This window comes from Halichoeres trimaculatus, unplaced genomic scaffold (assembly GCF_033239565.1).
Source record: "Halichoeres trimaculatus isolate MK-OKI-2021-1 unplaced genomic scaffold, fHalTri1.1 fHalTri1_scaffold_11, whole genome shotgun sequence".
NCBI lineage: Eukaryota > Metazoa > Chordata > Actinopteri > Labriformes > Labridae > Halichoeres > Halichoeres trimaculatus.
The window spans coordinates 2453440-2472589 of NW_027437189.1; the positions used below are offsets into that span (position 1 = coordinate 2453440).

Consider the following 19150-nt stretch of genomic DNA (forward strand, 5'->3'; position numbering starts at 1 on the left):
GTGTAAGACTTCCTGCTCCTCTTTATCAAAGCCTGTCACCTGTTGGTCAGGTTTTCTCAGTTTGTTACTCTGTGATCTTTCTCAGCCTTGATCTTTCAGTAGCACTCTGTTCTGTCCCATCATGCTCTGTTCTTTCCCATCATGCTCTGTTCTGTCCCATCATGCTCTGTTCTCGCCGCTGTGGATTGATTTTTGACGTTTTTATCTCCGACACGTCTCCGTTCAGTCACAGCTCTGGTGAAGGTGTTGCGTTCCTCCTCTGATCCCTGACTGACAGCCTTTTGAGGCGGTAACTCCTCTCCACATGTCGGCCATGTTGGCTCTCCAGTCCCCCCCTTCTGCGACCGTCGCCATAGCAACTGGTGTCTCTACAGCGGCTGGTGTCTCAGCTCTTGGCCTTGTCGCCATGGTGATGTTTTGTGGAGGATGATGGGACTTATTTACAGCTGACACACGTCACCTGTGCTGCGAGACGAGCAGCAGGAACAGGGGAGAGTGAAATCACCTGGGCTGACGCGGAGTCTGCTTCCAGAACGTTCTGCAGAGTGATTCACAGGTTCAGAGTTCGTCTGAGCGGAGAGAAACTGCTCAGAGATCTGATTTTCATCAAGCTGCGCTCAAACGTTTCACTCCACTGCTGCCGGTCTGAGGAATCTGAGAGAAAACTGCGTCATCACCTCAACATGAGCTGAAGCAGGGCGCCCTCTGCTGGTCAGCATGTGGCATTACAGCCCACACTGCAAAAACAGGAATCTAGGCAAGGGTGTACGTTGTGTTTCAAGATTAATAAAAAAAACTAAAAATAACGCCATAGATAGTTTAAATAGCAAAAAAAATCTGCAAATAGGATTTTTTTTTTTTTTTTGGTCACATTTAAAAAAAAAAAAAGTCTTAATACATGAAACAAAACAAGTACTTTTTGTTACTCCATTGGCAGATTTTCTTTTATTAAATTTAATAACTTAAGATGAGACATTTTTCTGGACTATTCAGGTGAATTTGGCTCAAAATAAGTCTAATTAGACAATTAACGCTAAGATGAGACAAAAAAAAACTAGCTTGAATTTCAGGTTTTTTTTAACTTATCCGGGTGAAGGAGCTCAAGAAATGACCGATTATGGAGTAGTGAGAGTGCCAAATTACAAAAATAAATCTATAAAAGAATAAATAAATGAATAAATAAATTATATAACAATCTATGAAAAAATAAATTAATAAATAAATAAATTAAATAAGAATCTATTAAAGAATAAATAAATAAATTGATGAATTATATAAGAATCTATAAGAGAATAAATGAATAAATAAATGAATAAATTAATTAATTAATTAAATAAGAATCTATTGAAGAATAAATAAATAAATTAATTAATAAATTATATAAGAATCTTTAAAGAATAAATAAATAAATAAATAAATTATATAAGAATCTATAAAAGAATTAAAAGAATAAATAAATGAATAAATAAATTATACAAGAATCTATAAAAGAATAAATGAATAAATAAATGAATAATTAAATTATATAAGAATCTATAAAAGAATTAAAAGAATAAATAAATGAATAAATAAATTATATAAGAACTTATGAAATAATAAATAGATGAATAAAAAAATATATAAGAATCCACGAAAGAAAAGGCTAATAAAAACAGAAATATAAAGAAAAATCAAAAATATAAATAGATAAGTGCCAAATAAATGAATAAGTAAATGAATTAAGAAAGAAAGAAAGAAAGAAAGAAAGAAGCTATATGAAGTGATATTAATCAAAGAATAAAGCCATAAAATAAAAAATTTATTTATTAATTCATTTTTCAATTCGTTTATAGATCCTAACATAATTTATTTATTGATTCATTTTTTAAATTATTCTCTTGTAGATTATTATATACTTTATCTTTTTTTTTCTTTTATAGATTCTTATGTTATTTATTTATTAATATATTTATTTATTTTCTTCTTTTATCTATTTATTTTTGTAATTTGGCACTGTCACTACTCCATAGCCGATAGCTGTTAAAAAAACAAACAAACAAACAAAAAAAAAACATATCAATGCCCTGAATGCGCGCTGCAGACCAGGTTTTGAACTAATTCTGACACATTTTGCTTATTTGTTGACTCCTGGGTTGCTTTTTACCTGTTGCTACAACCACAACAGACAAATTTAATGACTCAAAAGTCGTGTTGGCGTCTAAAGTATGGGAAGAAAATTCAGCAAGTTTGTCCTGTGGGTCAGGAAAGTCGTGTTGAGCCCAGTTTCTACCAAGCAATTAAGTGCGGTACGCATTTTGTGGCGATTCCTTTGACCAAAACTGTCAGACCTGTACCGTACCGTACCGTACTGTACCGTACCACATTTTTGTACCCTTCTGTTGGAGTGCCAGACATACTGATCCAACCCCAGAAGCTAGAGACACTGGAGTCAGAGAAGAAGACGGATTGCTGGATTTTGCTCCTGTTGCTCTTTGATTACTGTCGTGTTTTCTTCTTCGTTGGATTAATTAGCGGGGTACACTGTGTCGCGCTGCTATGACGTCATGCTATTACGTAGATGACGCAGCTATCATCATCCAGCTCACACGCCAGGATCAGGCTTTACCGATCGGATCCGTGTCAAACTGTACTGATCCGTACCGGACCACTCACTGGAAACACTTTTACATTAACAGTTGATTAAGGAGTTATTCGATTTGCAGGCTCCGCCCCCAAAAAAATCTTAAACCCTGAGACAGGGAACTTTTCAGGAGGGAGATTAACCCAGAAAGTTCCTGCTCAGGTTTTCTTATGTAAGTCGGGTGTTTTAAGTCTTTAGCTTTCAGTTAGCGTTAGCTTCTGGTCTGAAGGTGGATGAACGAAGGTGTGAAGGTGGAGGAGTTATTCTGGGCTGGTTTCATGTTTGCAGAGACGGAGTGAGGACAGGAGGAGGAGGAGGAGGAGGAGGAGGAGCTGTGGAGTCCTGATCTGTCCAGGTTGACTCATCCGTGGAGAAAATAGAAACAAAAGAAAATGTCAGGTTCTCTGTTGGAAGGAGAGCAAAGGTAGAGCGCTGTGAAGAGAAACCTGAAGGAGAGGGATCGATGAAGCAGAGTCCAGTCAGAGCGCTGGAGAAACACTTTTAGCTCTCTCTGACTTTATTTTTTCTTTCTTTTTCTTTCTTTTTCCTTCCTGCTCCCTGTCTTTGTTTCACCTCTGGAGAGCGGACATGAACGCTGACTGATAAAGCTCCTCATTAGCAACGTGAACACATTTCATTCAGAAACCGAGAAATAAGAAAAGATGAATTCAGAGTTTGTAAAATATTTATTCTGTAAAATAAACTTGCATATAGCTCCATGAAGCACCTCTACAGTCCGTCAAACACTCTGATAAAACAGACAGCTGCACCTCCGCTCACACAGTCCAGTCTGTTTTCAGAGGAAATGCAGCAAAACATCAAGAAATAAACCATTTTTAAAACAAAAAGAAAAAAAAAAACACTAAAATATAAAAGACTCTTGTGTTTCATCAGATGTTTGAGCTTTAGGGTCAGGTCTGCACCTCGAGAGGCGACGTATAAAACCCATTAACACCAATATTTACAGTGAAAGGCTTTATTTTCTTTACTTCTTATTTTTCCACTAAAGAACAAACACAGGCCTCAGAGGTTTGTGCAAAAACAGCCGATGCCCTTAACGAACACCTGATAGATCCCACATGAGCAAACATTCGTTATCACACGTGGTTTGAGTTTTACACACACATGGTGTAAAAGATGGATGATGTGAAAACACTTAAAAAGTGAAGCCAAAATGTTTAGAGCTCCCCCTGGTGACTGGCTGAAGTATAGGTAGTAAACTGGCTCCTCTAAGGAAACATATGGTCTCAACATTTTGCCTTTAATCTAAGAATTTAACCCTTTAATCTCAGAATTCCACCTTAAATCTCAAAGTTCCCACATTTAATCACAGAATTCCATCTTTGATTTTAGCATTCCACCCTTTAGTCTGAAAATTCCACCTTTAATCTCAAATATCTGTTCTTCAATTTTAAGAATTCCGCCTTAAATCACAGAATTTTGACCTTACATCACAGAATTCTCATTTCGATCATGAATACCACTTATTATCACAGCATTCCACCTTTAATCTCAAAGTTTGATAACTAAATCACAAAGTTTCACGTTAGATCTCAGAATTTAGCCCTTCAATCACGAACTCCACCTTAAATTTCAGAGTTCTGCCTTTAATCTGAGAATTTCATTATTAAATATAAGAATTCCACTTTCAATCTTAAAGATCTTTTCTTTCTGAACTCCTCCTTAAATCACAGAATTATACCCTTTAATTTCAGAATTCCACTCTTGAGCTTCAAATTCTAACTTAAATCTCATAATTCCACCTTTACTATCTAAGTTCCCCATTTAAATCATAGAATTCCACCTTTAATCTCAGAATTTTGCACTTGAATCACAGAATTCCATCGTTGATTCTAGAATGCCAACCTTTAGTCTGAGAATTCCACCTTAAATTTCAAAGATCTGTTCTTAAATCTCAGAATTTTGCCTTTATTCACATTTTTGAGTTTAAATTTTTAAATTCCACCTTTAATTTAGGAATTCTGCCTTCAATCTTAGAATTACACTTTTTAATCTTAAAGATCCGTTCTTAAATTTCAGAATTCCTCCTTAAATCTTAGAATGTCACCCTTTAATCTCAGAGCTCCACCTTTAATCCCAGTTTTAATCTCAGAGTTTCGATCTTGAAGGTCGAACTCTGAGGAAAACAGAAGACCTCTTCCAGCTCTGAGTTCACCTCATCATCAGAGCGGACAAGTAAAGGTGGGAGGAAATGTAACAAAGGAATCAAACTTCCATGGAGGATGTTTTGGCTTCACCTTGGTGCAGTGGAAGGACATGAAGGAGTGTCGTCCATCTTTATACACAGTGAGTGGTTTGCACATGAGGGAAACATGAGGTTTGTAACGTTTCATGTTCTGGTGTTTGGAGCCCGTTAAAGTTTCACATTACTCGTTTAGAGACGGTGATGCTTGTAAGGCTGCAGGTCCACAGAGCTACAGAGGGGACGAGTTTAACGCTAACATATGAAACAGTACGAGCGTGAAGGAGGGAGCAGAGCAGCTGTGAAGTTTAATGTCATAAGGCTGAAAATAAACGTCTGTTAGTTTGTGCAAAGTCTCAGCAAATTTCCACCTTAAAGATGTTTTTTTTAAAGATCTGAGCGGTGACGGTAAGTTTCCTCCAGTCAATCTGTGCATCATCTGTCATTTCTCTCTCTTTATTTGAGGTCTAAAAGTTACTACATACTTTGACCACAGGGGGGGCCAAAATCGTCACAGTCACAGCTGCTTTGATTTAAGTACCTATCTAATTAAAAACATCTTTTTATCTACAAAAGAGTGTTAATTTTAGCAGCTAATTTAGATTTAGTCTTAGTTTTAGAGATTTAATATCATGGATTTTGAACTTTTTCATCTTGTTATGGTTTTATAAACGAAATCGAAACTTAACTCCTTGGAGTTTTAATCATCAGTGAATTATTTGATTTTTTTATTTCATTGGTGGTGTTTTTTTTATCTCTTGTGGGAATTTATCGTCTTTATATTTTGTAAATTAAACTGCTACAATGTCACTTTTCACAATTCAAGCTCTTGTGTTGTTGTTTTGTAACCAACGGTAACGTTTTCTTCCCTGTAATCTCGTCTTAATCCATCCCTTTGCTGGGTTTAGGATAATCTGGGTTTTTAGGAAACTACATTACAGGAAGTGGAGGTTTCATCAGGATAAATACCAACGTTTGGGCGCTGGTGTTGAAAACATTTTTCTCGTTGATGTAACTGAAGTCCTTTCTCTTATTTCATCCATCATCCACTCAGGGTCATTGAACCTATTAATACCACATGACTCCATAGTAACCATATCCAGGTAAAACACACAGGTATGTGAGAGAAGCAGCAGACTTTCCCTTGAATGTATAAACGAACTGATTGTTGACGTCAAACAGTCGAATGCCTTTCAAACAGCGCAGAATTTCATACTGGCATCACAGAAACATCCACATCCCTATGATTCAAAAAGTGCAATAAAATCCCTTAAATCTACGTTAATCTCAAAGTAAGAAGTCCATGAAGTGACGGCAGCTGTATCAGGAAGTGTTTAAACGCTCGCTCAAAGCGCCTCAAAGGCTGATTGTGATGTGTCCGTGCGTCGTGTTTGCGTCTGATTGTCTGGTGTGTGAGTTGATTATTGCTGAGATTATCAGTTGTTTTGTGCAGGAAGCAGAGAGCTGAGAGCAAGCATGAAGTTAGACACAGAAACCCTCTAAGGGCCGCTCCTCTGAAAATGTACATTACACACTCGTAGATTCAGGTTAGCCGCCATTTTTCAATACGGCTGATTGTCCATTGTTTCAATGGTCCAAAGGTGGTGAAAGCTTCAAATTTGGATGAGATACTTTCTAAGGGCCACTGTTTGAAAAAATTACATTAGACACAGAAAATTCAAGATGGCTGCCATTTTTCAAGCTGGTGGCCATTTCTAGCGAATGCTAATTTTTTCGGTCTTTCTCCAGACTTCTCTTGTTTTGATGTTGGGGCTCTGTTAGTAAAATAAAATGTTACTTAAGTCAGGTCAAAACCTGGTGATGCTTTTGGAAAGTGTTATGAAATAATGTTTGTTATGATTTGACGCTATGTAAATTAAGATTGATTAAGTGGTGACTGAAATGGCGGCCATCTTTAAAAAGGAAAGTATCGTAAATTTAAATGTCTAACAGCTTTTTTCCAAAAAGGGGTCCTGAAGGAGAATCCCTGCCAAATCTGAGCCTTGCACTACCACTTGAACGATTGACTTTATGAGCATTCAATACAAATGGCATCCATTTTTTAAAATGGCCGCCATCTTGAACTTTCAAGTCTCTGTTTTTTTCTTCTAAAAAGTGGGGCCTAAGAGAGTATATGTGCCATATTTAAGCCTTACATCACTATTTGACCTATTAAAGTTATTGGTGTTCAAAAGACATAGAGCCCATTTTCCAAGATGGCCGCCATCTTAAATTTCTAAAGTGTCAAACGTCTTTTTTCAAAAAAGTTTTCCTTAGAGAATATCTGTGCAAATTTCACGCCTACATCACCTTTGAACTGTTGACCTTATAAGTATACAATAGAAATGTTGGCCATGGTGGCCATCTTGAAAAATGGCCGCCATCTTGAACTTCCAAGTGTGTAAACGGGGCCTTGCTAAAATTAACCCCTGAATCACCATTTGGATTATTGAAAAAACTGGCATTTATTAGTAATTAGTAACGAGCATTTGCTTGAGACGGAGGCCATTTTTCAAGATGGCCGCCATCTTGGACTTTCAAGTGTTTAACATCTTTTTTTTTTTTAAATGGCCCTTGGAGAGTATCTGCGCAAAATTAACACCTTGCTTCACCATTTGAACTATCTAAATTTCACGATTTACAGACATTGTGGCAATTTTTCAAGATGGCCGCCATCTTGAATTTCAAAGTGTCTAATGTCTTTTTAAAAAATGGCCCTCAGAGAGTATCTGTGCCAAATTTCATGCCTGCATCACCTTTAAACTGTCAAAGTTATTACCACTGGATAGAAAGAATGGCTATAGTGGCCATCTTAAAAAAAAATGGCCGCCATCTTCCAAGTGTGTAATGTCAATTTTCTCAAAAGGGGCCGTGCTAAAATCAACCCTTAAATCACCAGTTGGAATATTAAAAAAACTGGCATCTATTAGTAATAACGAGCATTTGCTTGAGACAGTGGCCATTTTTCAAGATGGCTGCCTTCTTGAGCTTTTAAGTGTTTAATGTATTTTTCAAAATAGTGGCCCTTGGGGAGTATCTGTGCAAAATGTACACCTTGCTTTGCCATTTGAACTTTTTAAATTTGGCGTTTTACAGAAATGGTCATTTTTCAAGATGGCTGCCGTCTTGAATTTGAGAGTGCCTATTGTCTTTTTTCAAAAAACTTTTCCTTAAAGAGTATCTGTGCCAAATTTTGCGCCTGAATCATTTGATAGAAATGTTGGCCATGGTGGCCATCTTGAAAAATGGCAGCCATCTTGAACTTTCAAGTGTCTGATGTCTTTCCTTAAAAGGAGCCGTGCTAAAATTAACCTCTGCATCACAGTTTAATTCATTAAGATAACTGGCCCTTATAAGTAAGAATGAGCATTAGCTTAAGATGGCGGCCATTTTTCAAGATGGCTGACATATTGAAGTTTCAAGTGTTCAACATCTTTTTACAAAAAAGTGGCCCTTGGAGAGTATCTGTGCAAAATTTATGCCTTGCATCACCATTTCAGCTATTTAAATTTGAGTTCCATAAGAGTTCCACAGAAATGGCAGCCCTTTTTCAAGATGGCCGCCATCTTAAATTTTAAGTGTCTAATGTCATTTCCTAAAAGGTGTCCTTGGAGAGCATCTTATTTTGTGCCTGCATCACCTTTAAACTGTTGACATCATGAGCACTGGAACAAATGTTGGCCATGGTGGCCATCTTGAAAAATGGCCGCCATCTCGAACTTTAAAGTGTCTGATGTCTTTCTCTCAAAAATTGGTCCTGATAGGGTTTTAGTGCCAAACTTCATTCCTGCGTCACCTTTTTAACAGTTCTTTTGAAATACGCCGTTATCTGCTGCACCATGAGTGACATTTAAAGATGAGCAGATATTTTCTCATTAATTCGAGGACTTTTATTTTGAAATTTTTCTGTTTTTAGCGATTGTTCTCAGCAGTCCGTGTGTGTGTGTGTGGTGTGTGTGTGTGTGTGTGTGGTGCTAACCCTCCCCCTCGCCCTCCTCCAGGGTGTGTTTGACCAGATACTCCTTAACCGATGGCTGATTGTCAAGCCCCGCCCACTGCTCCTCCATCTGTTGCAGAAGCTCCTCCCACTGCCGCTTGTCCCTCCCTGTCTGCCACGACAGCCGAACCACAGCGCGCAGCAGAGGCAGCAGGAGGGGGTGTGGCCTGTCCATTTGCGACACCTCCTCCTTATCGCTGAGTGGGAGGGGCTTATCGTCCGTGTCGGCAGGGGTGAGGACGCGCAGGGCGAGGTCGCAGTGATCCCTCGCCTCCTCCAGCTGGTCCACTTCCTGGAAACAGCACGACAGCCCCACCAGGGTGAAGAACCAATGGGAGGAGGCAGGGGGCGGAGCCTGAGCCTGGTTATCGTAGTAAGTGGTCCAGCCCAGTTTGTGTTGCAGTCTTTTGGCGTTGAGGAGCGGACCCAAGGCCTCCTGGTGACGTCCCACCCTCAATGAAACAAGACACACTTAACATGGAAGCACGCCAAACGGAAAAACTCAAACTATAAGACGTTAGTCAGAAAAACCATAAAGTAACACAGATTAAATCCATGAAGCTAAGACTTCCAAAGAGCGAAATCCCAAAGAGAGATGAACATCTGGAACAAACACAAGCAGCTGTTTTGGAGAAAGTGACGCAGGAGGCGTTCGGCGCTCTGCTGAGATTTGAAAAAGCTCCACCCGAATGATTTCATCTTTACCTCATCCTCAGATATCACTCCGCCCTTTTTCACTGCTTGTTGTCCAGCTGATGGATTATTAGTTTGTTAAATTCAGAGTAAACCACTAAAAGCTGAGTGTGATCTCGGCTTTATTTGATCAAAGTTCAATCTGATTAAGAAACACCTCACGTGGACCGGCCCTTTAAATAACAGAAATTATAATCAGGCTGGATTACGAGGATTTTATGATGGGATTTTCAGTCAATCGGGCAGGAGAGGTAGATTTTACATGACCCAGTTATAGACCGGATCCAGAGAACTGGGCTCAGACTGAGCGGTATGAAGGAGTCTAGACCTTTTTATCCATTCTTTCCAAACATCACATTTCCTCATAAGCGTCTGGTAAAAACAAAATGATGAATGGCAAAAAACTTCCCACAACTCAGTAACACCCTGGGTTAAACACCAGGGGTCTGCAACCTTTGCTTTATTGGAGCCATTTTCCCTCAGCTCACCTCAGCTCATTAAAGTGTTCCATAGTCACAAAGTCTAATTCATTATCACAATAAAGACAATCAAAGTGTATAAAAGTCTATACAGACTTTAAATCTAGTGAAACTACCTAGAAGATTCCTGAATTTATGAAATTGTGCATATGTTGTTTTAGTATTTATTCTTAATAAATTTACAAAGTTCTCAAAAAAGAAATTTCAAAAATTTGCAAAACTTGCAAAATTTAAACAAATTTAAAATAATTAAAAAAACAAATTTTAAAAAATGTAAAAAAAAAAAAAAAAAATTAAAAATTTGCAAAAAAAAAAAAAAATTTGAGCAAATTTTCAAGAATTTAAAAAAATCTGATTTCAAAAATCCACAAAAATTGAAATAAAAAATGCAATTTTTTTGGTATTTGAAAATATGCAAAAAAAATATATATATATTATGTTTCAAAATTTTGCAAAAATTTAGAACAAGTTTTAAATTTAAAACTGCAAAAATTGTCAACAGTTTTGAAATTAACACATATCAATCATGTATATTAATCCAGCAGGTTGTCAGTTAAATGAATCCATCCAGAATTAAAATCAGTATTTTCTTCCAGATTAGTCTTTTTGTAGATGTAGTTATCTTCCCAGGGCTGTAAAACTTGAGGTTAGCCACAGGTGCATGGAAAGTTGGTGGGCTGTTGATGTTGTAGGAGGTGAAGTAGAGCGGTGGCAGGCTTTATTGACAGATGGGATGAAGATTTAGTTCAACTAAATGTTAACACAGGATTTTATTTAGAGTCAGTGTCTTTAATCATCAATACTCTCTGGAAGAAAAATAACTATTCTTTATTTTAATAATATTTTTTTAAAGCTACAAGGAGCCACTGCAGAGGAGTCAGAGAGCCACAGACCCCTGGATTAAAACAGACAGAAGGACTAATAACACACAAATCTTGACGCTTTTAGTGGCAATTCTTTATGCCCCCGTTAATCACAGAGAAGTGTTTGAACAGACGGTTGGCTCCCTGTTCCAGAAGCAAAAACAGAGGCCAGAAAGAGGATCTTTGAATGTTTTGCAAAAAGGAAATGAAATTATGATTAATCTCTATGAAACAAGAGGAGGCCGAGAACTCACAGCGACAAACTTCTCAAACTTCTACAAACCCCTGAATCTGTCCGTAAACTGATAAAAACACACAAGGTCGTCACATGAAGACCTCCTAACTGCTTCATGACACGTTGGAGGGGCGGGGTCTCAAACACCAAGGTCTGCTCATAGCTCCACCAATCAGAGGGAAGGAGGTTTGTGCCTGTTGTTTCTCCAGCTATGGGACATGTCCTGCAGCATAAACACCCATCGATATGACGATCAGAATAAATGACGCCACATCAGGATCCTGTTTGATCCACAAAGGCTGAGAGCCACTGAGTGATGTTTCAGGAACAGACGTTCCAATTTCTACACACTGCTCCTTTAGAAACTATCAGAGAGCTCAGAGAGTTCCGGAATGTAGTGACATCATCAGGGCAGAAAGCTCTCTGTCATTGTTGTTGAACATTCTAGAACCTCATTGATGGAGCTGCAGCATAAAGGCTGTGTAGAGCTTTAACAACACGGACAAGGACTTTAACATCATTTCTTAAAGAGACAGGAGCCAGAAAAGAGACTGGAGGAGACCATAAGCACAACAGCCCCTCTTCAAATAACCTTAATGTGCTTTCTATGGGTTATTAAAATGTGAGCTACGTCTGGTTTGTGTCGAGTTACCTGATGAGCAGCTGAGCCGTCTGCAGGTCGCTCAGGTAGAAGAACTGTCGCACACACACCGCCCCCCGCAGGGCGGGGAGGGAGCACAGGTGAGACAGGTACTGCTCAAAGGCTCGGCTCCGCTTGGCGATCGTCTCCGCCGTGAAGTTGCTCCTCAGCTTTTTGCCTAAAGGGAACTTCCGTATTTTTATCGACCGTAAAAAAACCCTCCATGTCTTTATCTTAAAGTAAACTCACGTGGGAAACAGACGCGCTCCATCTGGTCTCCATGGTTACGGCGCAGCGTGGCATGGAGCCGCTGGAAGTCAGAGTACCGTCGGGTGATGATGGCGGGAGTCTTGTCACTGCCGCCGGACTGGATCACATGGATGGTGTAGAGCTGGGGAGAGACCACAGGGATCAGGATGACTCTTTGTGTACGGACAGTCTGACCTCATGACGACTTTACACCGCGGCGTCTGTACTCACCACATACTTGGACGAGCCTTCCTGCACCACGCTGGCGTCTGTGACCTCGAACATCAAGCTGTCCGTCAGACGCCTCCCGGTCGGCGAGGTGCTTCCTCCTCCCAGTCCTCGCAGGCTCCTCCAGCTCTCCTGAAGCTGGCGAGCCAGTAAGGAGGAGGGGGAGGGGGCAACAGGGGACACGCCCACTGGACTGGCGTCTGGTCAGACAGGTGAGAGAAGATTGGCCATATTAAGGTGATCAAAGAATATGCTAACGCTAACGCTAACGCTAAAACAGAAAACCATCTCACCTGTGCTGCTAAGCCCCTCCTCCATCGACTCTCCCAGGAAGTCCGAGTCACTGTCCAGCCCGGACCCTTCGCCCTCGCCGTCCTCCCCTCCTCCTCCCCCTCCGCTGTCAAAGCAGAGCGTCCCCCCGAGCCGGTCCGTCACACACTCCTCCTCCTCCTCCAGCTCCGCCTCCCAGCGGTCCTCTTTGATCTCTTCCTCTTCCTGCACACTTCCTGCCTCCTGCTCCAGTCCCACCCCCTGACCATCTTTGAACAACGAGCGCTTGAGGCGGTCCAGGAGCCGGGACGCCATGACGCCACCTGGCCTCCAGGGGGGGCGGCTGTAAAATGAAAGAAGAGTGGAACTTTAGTTTTTATCAGTCACAAAATTCATGAACGATCCAGAAACCAACACACATCAACCTTTTATAATAGCCGGTCTAAAATTTAATACGCAATGGTGCGCTCATTATAGAGTTCCGAGTGGGAAATTTCTACTGGAACGCCCCCTGAGGTCAGATTTTCCTACTGGGAAGTCAACAGATCCAGACAACCCCTGAGTTTACAATCAAAGATGGCTGCCCTGGGTGTAAACAGTAATTAAGCTCCTGTTATATTCTGTTTATTTTAGCGCTTCTGGCTTTAAACTTGAAGATTACATGATTCCCACTGCCCGCTTCCCAGATCCCATGTAAATGGAATGCACCAATAGTCCGTAAAAATCATGGACATAGTCTCTGTGATGTCACCCATTTGTTCCTTATGCAGCGTTTTGAAGCTGGACGATGTGGGGATCTTGGAAAAGCTTGGCCCAACCTCGCTTTGTTTGAGTTGGCTGAGGCAAGGAGGCGGGCCTTTAGCCTCCACGCTAACATAGCATATATAGCACATTTTAGCAAGGCGATTATTTGATTTTTGTAATTCATAAAAATTCAACCAAATATTCCAAACTCATGACTCATCCCATAAACTTTCTTTGAGAAATTCAACAATTTCTGACTCTAAATTAACAATGTCCGATTTTGTCAACATCTGAGCCAAACTGTTGTTTGTAGTGGCGCCCAAGTGCCACTAGATGGCAGCAGCTGCATTGCCAGAACTATACAGAAAACAGTGAAAGTCACAAAGATTTTTAACACCACAATATCACATTATACACCACATTACAAAAAAATCCTAGAGATTTGGTAAGTTTCATGTTTTTGCAGGACACAATCACACCACCAGGGGGCAGCTAGAGACCAGAAACTTGATTTAAAAGTTTACAAAATGCATAAATGATATAAATGCTATCATTACACCATTTATGGTAAAGCACGTATTGCGTTCTGATAGCAGTTAATGCTTAAATACACTATATGCTTCATATACGGTTCATTTACATGTGTTTCTTGCAGGAAGTCTACAATATGTGGATGTTTTGCCTATAATTGAGGATCTACAGTCATAAATTCTGACTTTGGTCGAGGTCTGAGCCAAGCTGTTATTTGTAGTGGCATACAAGTGCCACAAGATGGCAGCAGCAGCATAAGCAGTACCATAAAGAACACAGCATCATACTACTTCACATTTTTCAGTGAAATCCTGCAGATACAGAAGGTTTTGTGTTTTTCATTCACAGGATAAAGCAGCATCTTCAACAGGATGTAGAAATATCAAAAAATCAAGGAGCTTGATTAAAAATACGACCTGCACGTTAAAGAGCAACACAGTCTCTGATTGCAGCGGTTTTATCTGAACTGTGTCTAGTTTCTGTTTCTGTTCTCTTATGTGATAGTAAACTGAAAACCTCTGGGATGTGGTCAAAACAAAACATTAAAAAAATTGTATTCTCAAAAGTTTCTGACCATGTTTGTCCAAACACTGTATGGAAAACTAAAAAAATAAAGATCAACGGGACATTCCTCTCCACAATCCAGGTCAGTGAAACACTAGTGGGTCACGTTTCGGCCCCACAGACACACAGATCCACATCGGAAACAGAGCCGGCAGACATGGCACAGAGCGCAGTTGGCTCACGTTACGGTGGCGCTGGCGGCCGCTCTCAATGGAAATCATGTCACACATCAATAATGCAGCGGGATGCTCAGTCAGCCTGCAGCCCGGGAAAACAACACGCAGCGAGCTGAGAGAGGACAGCCCGCTCAGTGATTCAGCATCTTCAGCTCTTCAGGAGAAAACTGCAGTTTCTCTTCCCTTCGTCCTGAAACACGAGGTTCAAACTACAAAGAACTTCCTCACGACAAACCCGAAGCAGAGGGATCAGCCAGGGTCATGACTTAGATCTAGTACTGTGAAGACTTTAGGAAAGGAACATAAAGTTATCCTGGGTGATTAATGCTCCCAGGAGGAGAACAAAGCCTGAAAAACTACAAAAAACTTTTCCTTTTTTACAGTTTTTGTTTTATGCCTCATTTACAACCAGAAAAAAAGTGAGAAATTATTATAAAAAAACAAATTCTCTGTCACTTTGAAGCACTAAACTCTAATTTCATTCACACAAGAGCCATATCTTTAAGTCACCCTAACTCAAACATGGTGAGGTTTAGCGTTTCTAATATGACTGCAGTGACAGTAGGCTTCAAAACTATGCATCAGAAACAATAGGGTGATGTCACAGAAGCTGAGTCCATGTATTATACAGTCCACAGTGTCTGTGGGACAGTGTTTAACTCAACCCTTACCCCCTGATCCCCTCACTGCCCTTATGCACCCAACCGTCCACAGACTAAGCAGCAAGTCTTTGTGTTTTTACAACCTCACAAGCACGATAACTGAGCCTGTTCGGGTGAAAACGTCAGGGGCGTAGCTACAATTCGGCAAACACAGGCAGTTGCCTGGGGCCCCAAGATTCCCAGGGGCCCCCAAAGCATCTCTTAAAAACTGATTTATGAAGTTCTCTTCAATTGAAAGCATTTCTTTTTTCCAAATCTTACTTCACATGCTTCAAAATACATCAAAAGGCTTAATCTGTAGTGATGGTTTTGGGTCCTCTCCCTCCCTTCTTATTCAATGGGCTATTCCATGTTACAACACATCTGAACATTTGATTCAGGAAGAAAGTGGGAAAAACACTTTTTTCACATTTTTTTCTTATTTTCAACCAAGTCAGGAATAAAACCAATGTTGCTTTGAGATCTGAGATAAACATATCAGACTTTTAGGATTTTAAGGACTTTATCTAGCCCAGGAAACAGGAGCATTTTCTCTAAATCAAACTTTTTGAGTTGGTGATAAACATTATTGTATAAATCTCTTTTTTGGAAACATAACTCACTGGACAGGGGGTCAAATAAAAATACATTAACTTTAAAATAATAGTACCAAAAAGTATGGTAACTGTAAATATCACCTCTTTCAGTAGATTTTTTTCCAGTTTTATGTTGTGCTTGATATTTACATATTTTTTCTTTACTAAATTATTTTTTTCAATATTTACCTATTGTAATGTTTTTCACTTCATACTTCCTTGTTTGTTACTGTTACTCTGTAAATTCCCCACTGTGGGACAAATAAGCTGTCAATTGACCATAAAAGATTTCAAATCCAGGACAAAGTGGACTAAATGATGGATTCACTTTTTTCTAAATCAAACTAAAGTACAGAACTTGAGGAAATGCATTTAGTTGTGTTAAGTTAGCATGTACAAGATTAGCACTGTCTCATGCCTTGATTCTGGGAAAGAGACAGTGGACCCAGGGAAGGCCAGTCTAGCTCTGAGGAAGATGAGTTACAAGGACATGGAGGGCCCCATTGACTGGGTTTGCCTTGGGCCCCCAAACCACTAAATACACCCCTGGAAAACGTACCGTCCAAATTCCTTCCGTAGCATCACGTACCAATTCACGTAAAATCAAAAGGTACCATATTGCGATACCTAAACGCATCCTTGTGACTCTGAGGGAGTGGAAGAGTAGGCGATTTTCCATGCTGGACATGAACACAGCATTGCAAGTTTATATATTGAAAAATGAATATTTTAAATTGATAACTTTTAGATTTTATTATTAATCAATTAAATGTTTAAATATACACAAAAGTTAAAAAAATCGGTACAGTTGAGTAGCGATATTGGTTACCAGGTACCAGGCATCTGTACCGTATCGTTTCAAATGTGAAAGGTACCCATCCCTAAAAATTACACCTTGTTTTATCTACTTCTCCAAACTTCAACTGTTTGCATGCAGAGAAATTACAAAATAAAATGAAAAAGAAGGTTTCAAGGCATGACGAACCAAGGGGCAGGGTTGTTTTAGTTCAACTTTTTTTTTATAAGTTTTTATTTTGTTTTCACTTTTTTGTTTAACTCATTTTAAAGCAGGTTTTTTTTTAGTTAATTTTAGTTTTTATTACTTCAAAATGTTTTTATTGCTTTATAAGCTTTTATTCATTTTGGTTTTAGGTTTTTTTGTTTTTGTTTTTGTTTTTGTTTTTTGTTTTGTAACATTGGGGGAGGGGTGAGAGTCAAAAATGACAGAAATAAAAACAATTGACATCAAAACATTTTTATAAATGTATTCACTGTATTCAGTGTTGTTCAGTTTGGCCACTGGGCGGATGGTAAATACACAAAATGTTGAGTTCGTGTATGACAAAGATTAGCAAAGCCCAAAATTAAAGTGATTTCCTCTTTAATTACAGTACAGTTTACCTGGTTTTGTAAAATCACAAAAAAGTTAAAGATATTTATTTTTCTAAAGCCTCATTATTATTTTTGTTTCAGTTCACAAAAATCACCTTTATTGTTTTTTTTATAGTTTTCATAAATTATTATAAGCTTAAAGAGGAGATCCCAGGGTACTACAGAAGCTTCATGAAGAAGTAATATCTCCCAAAAAGACAGGGCGATATATCTGTTGTTATTTCATTCTCACATTATAGTTGATATTTGTTTTGTTGTCATTAATCCATCACATTTCATCCCTTCTCTGTTTCTAAACATGCTACAACTTGATGCCTTCGTGTGTTTTATCGCGTTTAAAAGAGTTTAAAAAGTGCTCTGACACATATTATCCTGGTCAGTTAGTTTTTAAAAACTACTTTGACAGTTCTGCATCAGCACCAGACCCACTGTGAGCATGTGGCTAACTCTGTTAGCTCACCATGAAGCTGTGTGGAGTTAAAACACAGGCTCTCCTCTGAGCTGTTAGTAATAAAATAAATTTAAATGTTCAGTAGCTTTAACTTTGTTACTTTCACTCTGGGTTTAGAGTCTGAGTGACAGGAGCTGAGGGGCTAACGGCTAACCCGTTAGCCTCCTGCTCTGTAAAGTTAGCCCGCAGGCTAACAGGTTACTTTCCAGAGTTTCTAGTGGTCACTGATTTATTTCACGGACTCACCCCGGGTTAGAGGTGACCTGTCCCCGCTCCTCTCAGTCCATGTCAGCGGGGTGAAGTCAACTTTAAAGCTCCGGGCGGGACCTCTAGGCTGGACCGTCCTGGTGGAGACTCCGGGGTCCAGATCCAGCTGACTGAGCTGAGCCCTGATTCCTGAGACGATCCCTGCTGCAGCCTGCAGGAGGGGGCGGGGCCTGGCGGAAGAGGGGCAGTGACCATAGAAGGTGATGCAGTGCTCCCGAAGGGACACAGGAGGGCGGTGTTGGCATATATCAACAGTTGGTGACTCCAGACTTGCAATCCAACATAGAGGGGTTTTCTGCTTTGTAAAAAAAAAAAAAAAAAAAAAAAAAGAATGTTTTTTCCCCCTTTTTTTATTAATTATATTAATGTTATTTTTTATTAATAAGTCAATTTATTTATTCTTTTTTTTTTTTTTTTTTTTTTTTTTTTTTTTTTTTTTACAAAATAAGCAAATAATTTCACCCCTAACACCTGGTCCAAGTTGTTCAAGAGTAAAAGTCTTGAAGCAAGTTGAGTTCAGTCGTTTTCTTGAGACTTTTCTCTTTACTTTTTTTTAGTAACGAAATAATTTAATTCTCTGTCTTGAGTCAACAAATTAATAGGAGGGCCCAAAATTTAACAATCTAAATTAATACCTTTATAATCTATACATAGACAGCTAATGACGTGCAATGTATGTGCTATTTCTCTAGCTGTAAAATTAGCTAATTTAACGGAATGACAATAAAAATTTGTTTGCTCTATTGACTTGGAAAAAGAAACTAATGTAACTGATTTAAAAGGGTAAACTGCATTTAATTTCAAACTAGACAAACTGATAAATATTTGAACTATAGGTAAAGATAAATGGGTAAATTGATGAGCATATTTTTGATTTGAACAGTCAAAATAACTGACTAATGTATGAGATGTTAGCTGAAACAAGCAAACCATCCCAAATAGTTAATCACTGTAAATCTAAGTCAAACTAGACAACAAGTTTTTAGCAAGCTAGAGTTAGCTTACACTCATCAGTAAATTAAATATTAAGTACTTAGATAAATAAGTGAATAATAAATAAATGTGGATTTTTTTTCAAGTGTTGGGAATAAATTATATTATAGAATAACTTCATTTAAGTATTTTTTATGTTTTTTTGTTAAAAAAATGTGACATTGAATTTTTATGAGTTGATCTAATGTGATAATTGAACATTTAATGGTCGGAAAGTTTTACAAAATACAAAAAAAATACACATTTCGCCTTTAATTCCAATTTTTTGTTAGTTTTGTTGAGTCAAAAAAAAAGTTTAAGTTAGTTCTGTTTCTAAAG

General features: G+C 38.8%; 1 protein-coding gene across 1 annotated transcript; it reads right to left on the minus strand.

The window, feature by feature from the left end:
- Positions 1-3313: 3313 nt before the first annotated feature.
- On the minus strand, positions 3314-17973 carry snx21 (sorting nexin family member 21). The gene is made up of 6 exons (XM_074682250.1): positions 17819-17973; positions 12501-12820; positions 12211-12407; positions 11980-12121; positions 11743-11908; positions 3314-9272 (listed from the first exon to the last, which is right to left on the minus strand). The coding sequence occupies exons 2-6, from the start codon at positions 12790-12792 to the stop codon at positions 8798-8800; spliced, it is 1272 nt and encodes a 423-aa protein (XP_074538351.1). The 5' UTR covers positions 12793-12820; positions 17819-17973; the 3' UTR covers positions 3314-8797.
- Between the last annotated feature and the right edge of the window lie 1177 nt (positions 17974-19150).

What these genes read in the sequence shown, in the direction of transcription:
- snx21 (XM_074682250.1), bottom strand. Translation starts at nt 12,792, where the DNA reads ATGGCGTCCCGGCTCCTGGACCGCCTCAAGCGCTCGTTGTTCAAAGAT. An exon ending in AAGGCTCGTCCAAGTATGTG is followed by an intron (nt 12,122 to 12,210) that starts GTGAGTACAGAC and finishes GTCTCTCCCCAG; the next exon opens with CTCTACACCATCCATGTGAT. An exon ending in GGAGCGCGTCTGTTTCCCAC is followed by an intron (nt 11,909 to 11,979) that starts GTGAGTTTACTT and finishes AGTTCCCTTTAG; the next exon opens with GCAAAAAGCTGAGGAGCAAC.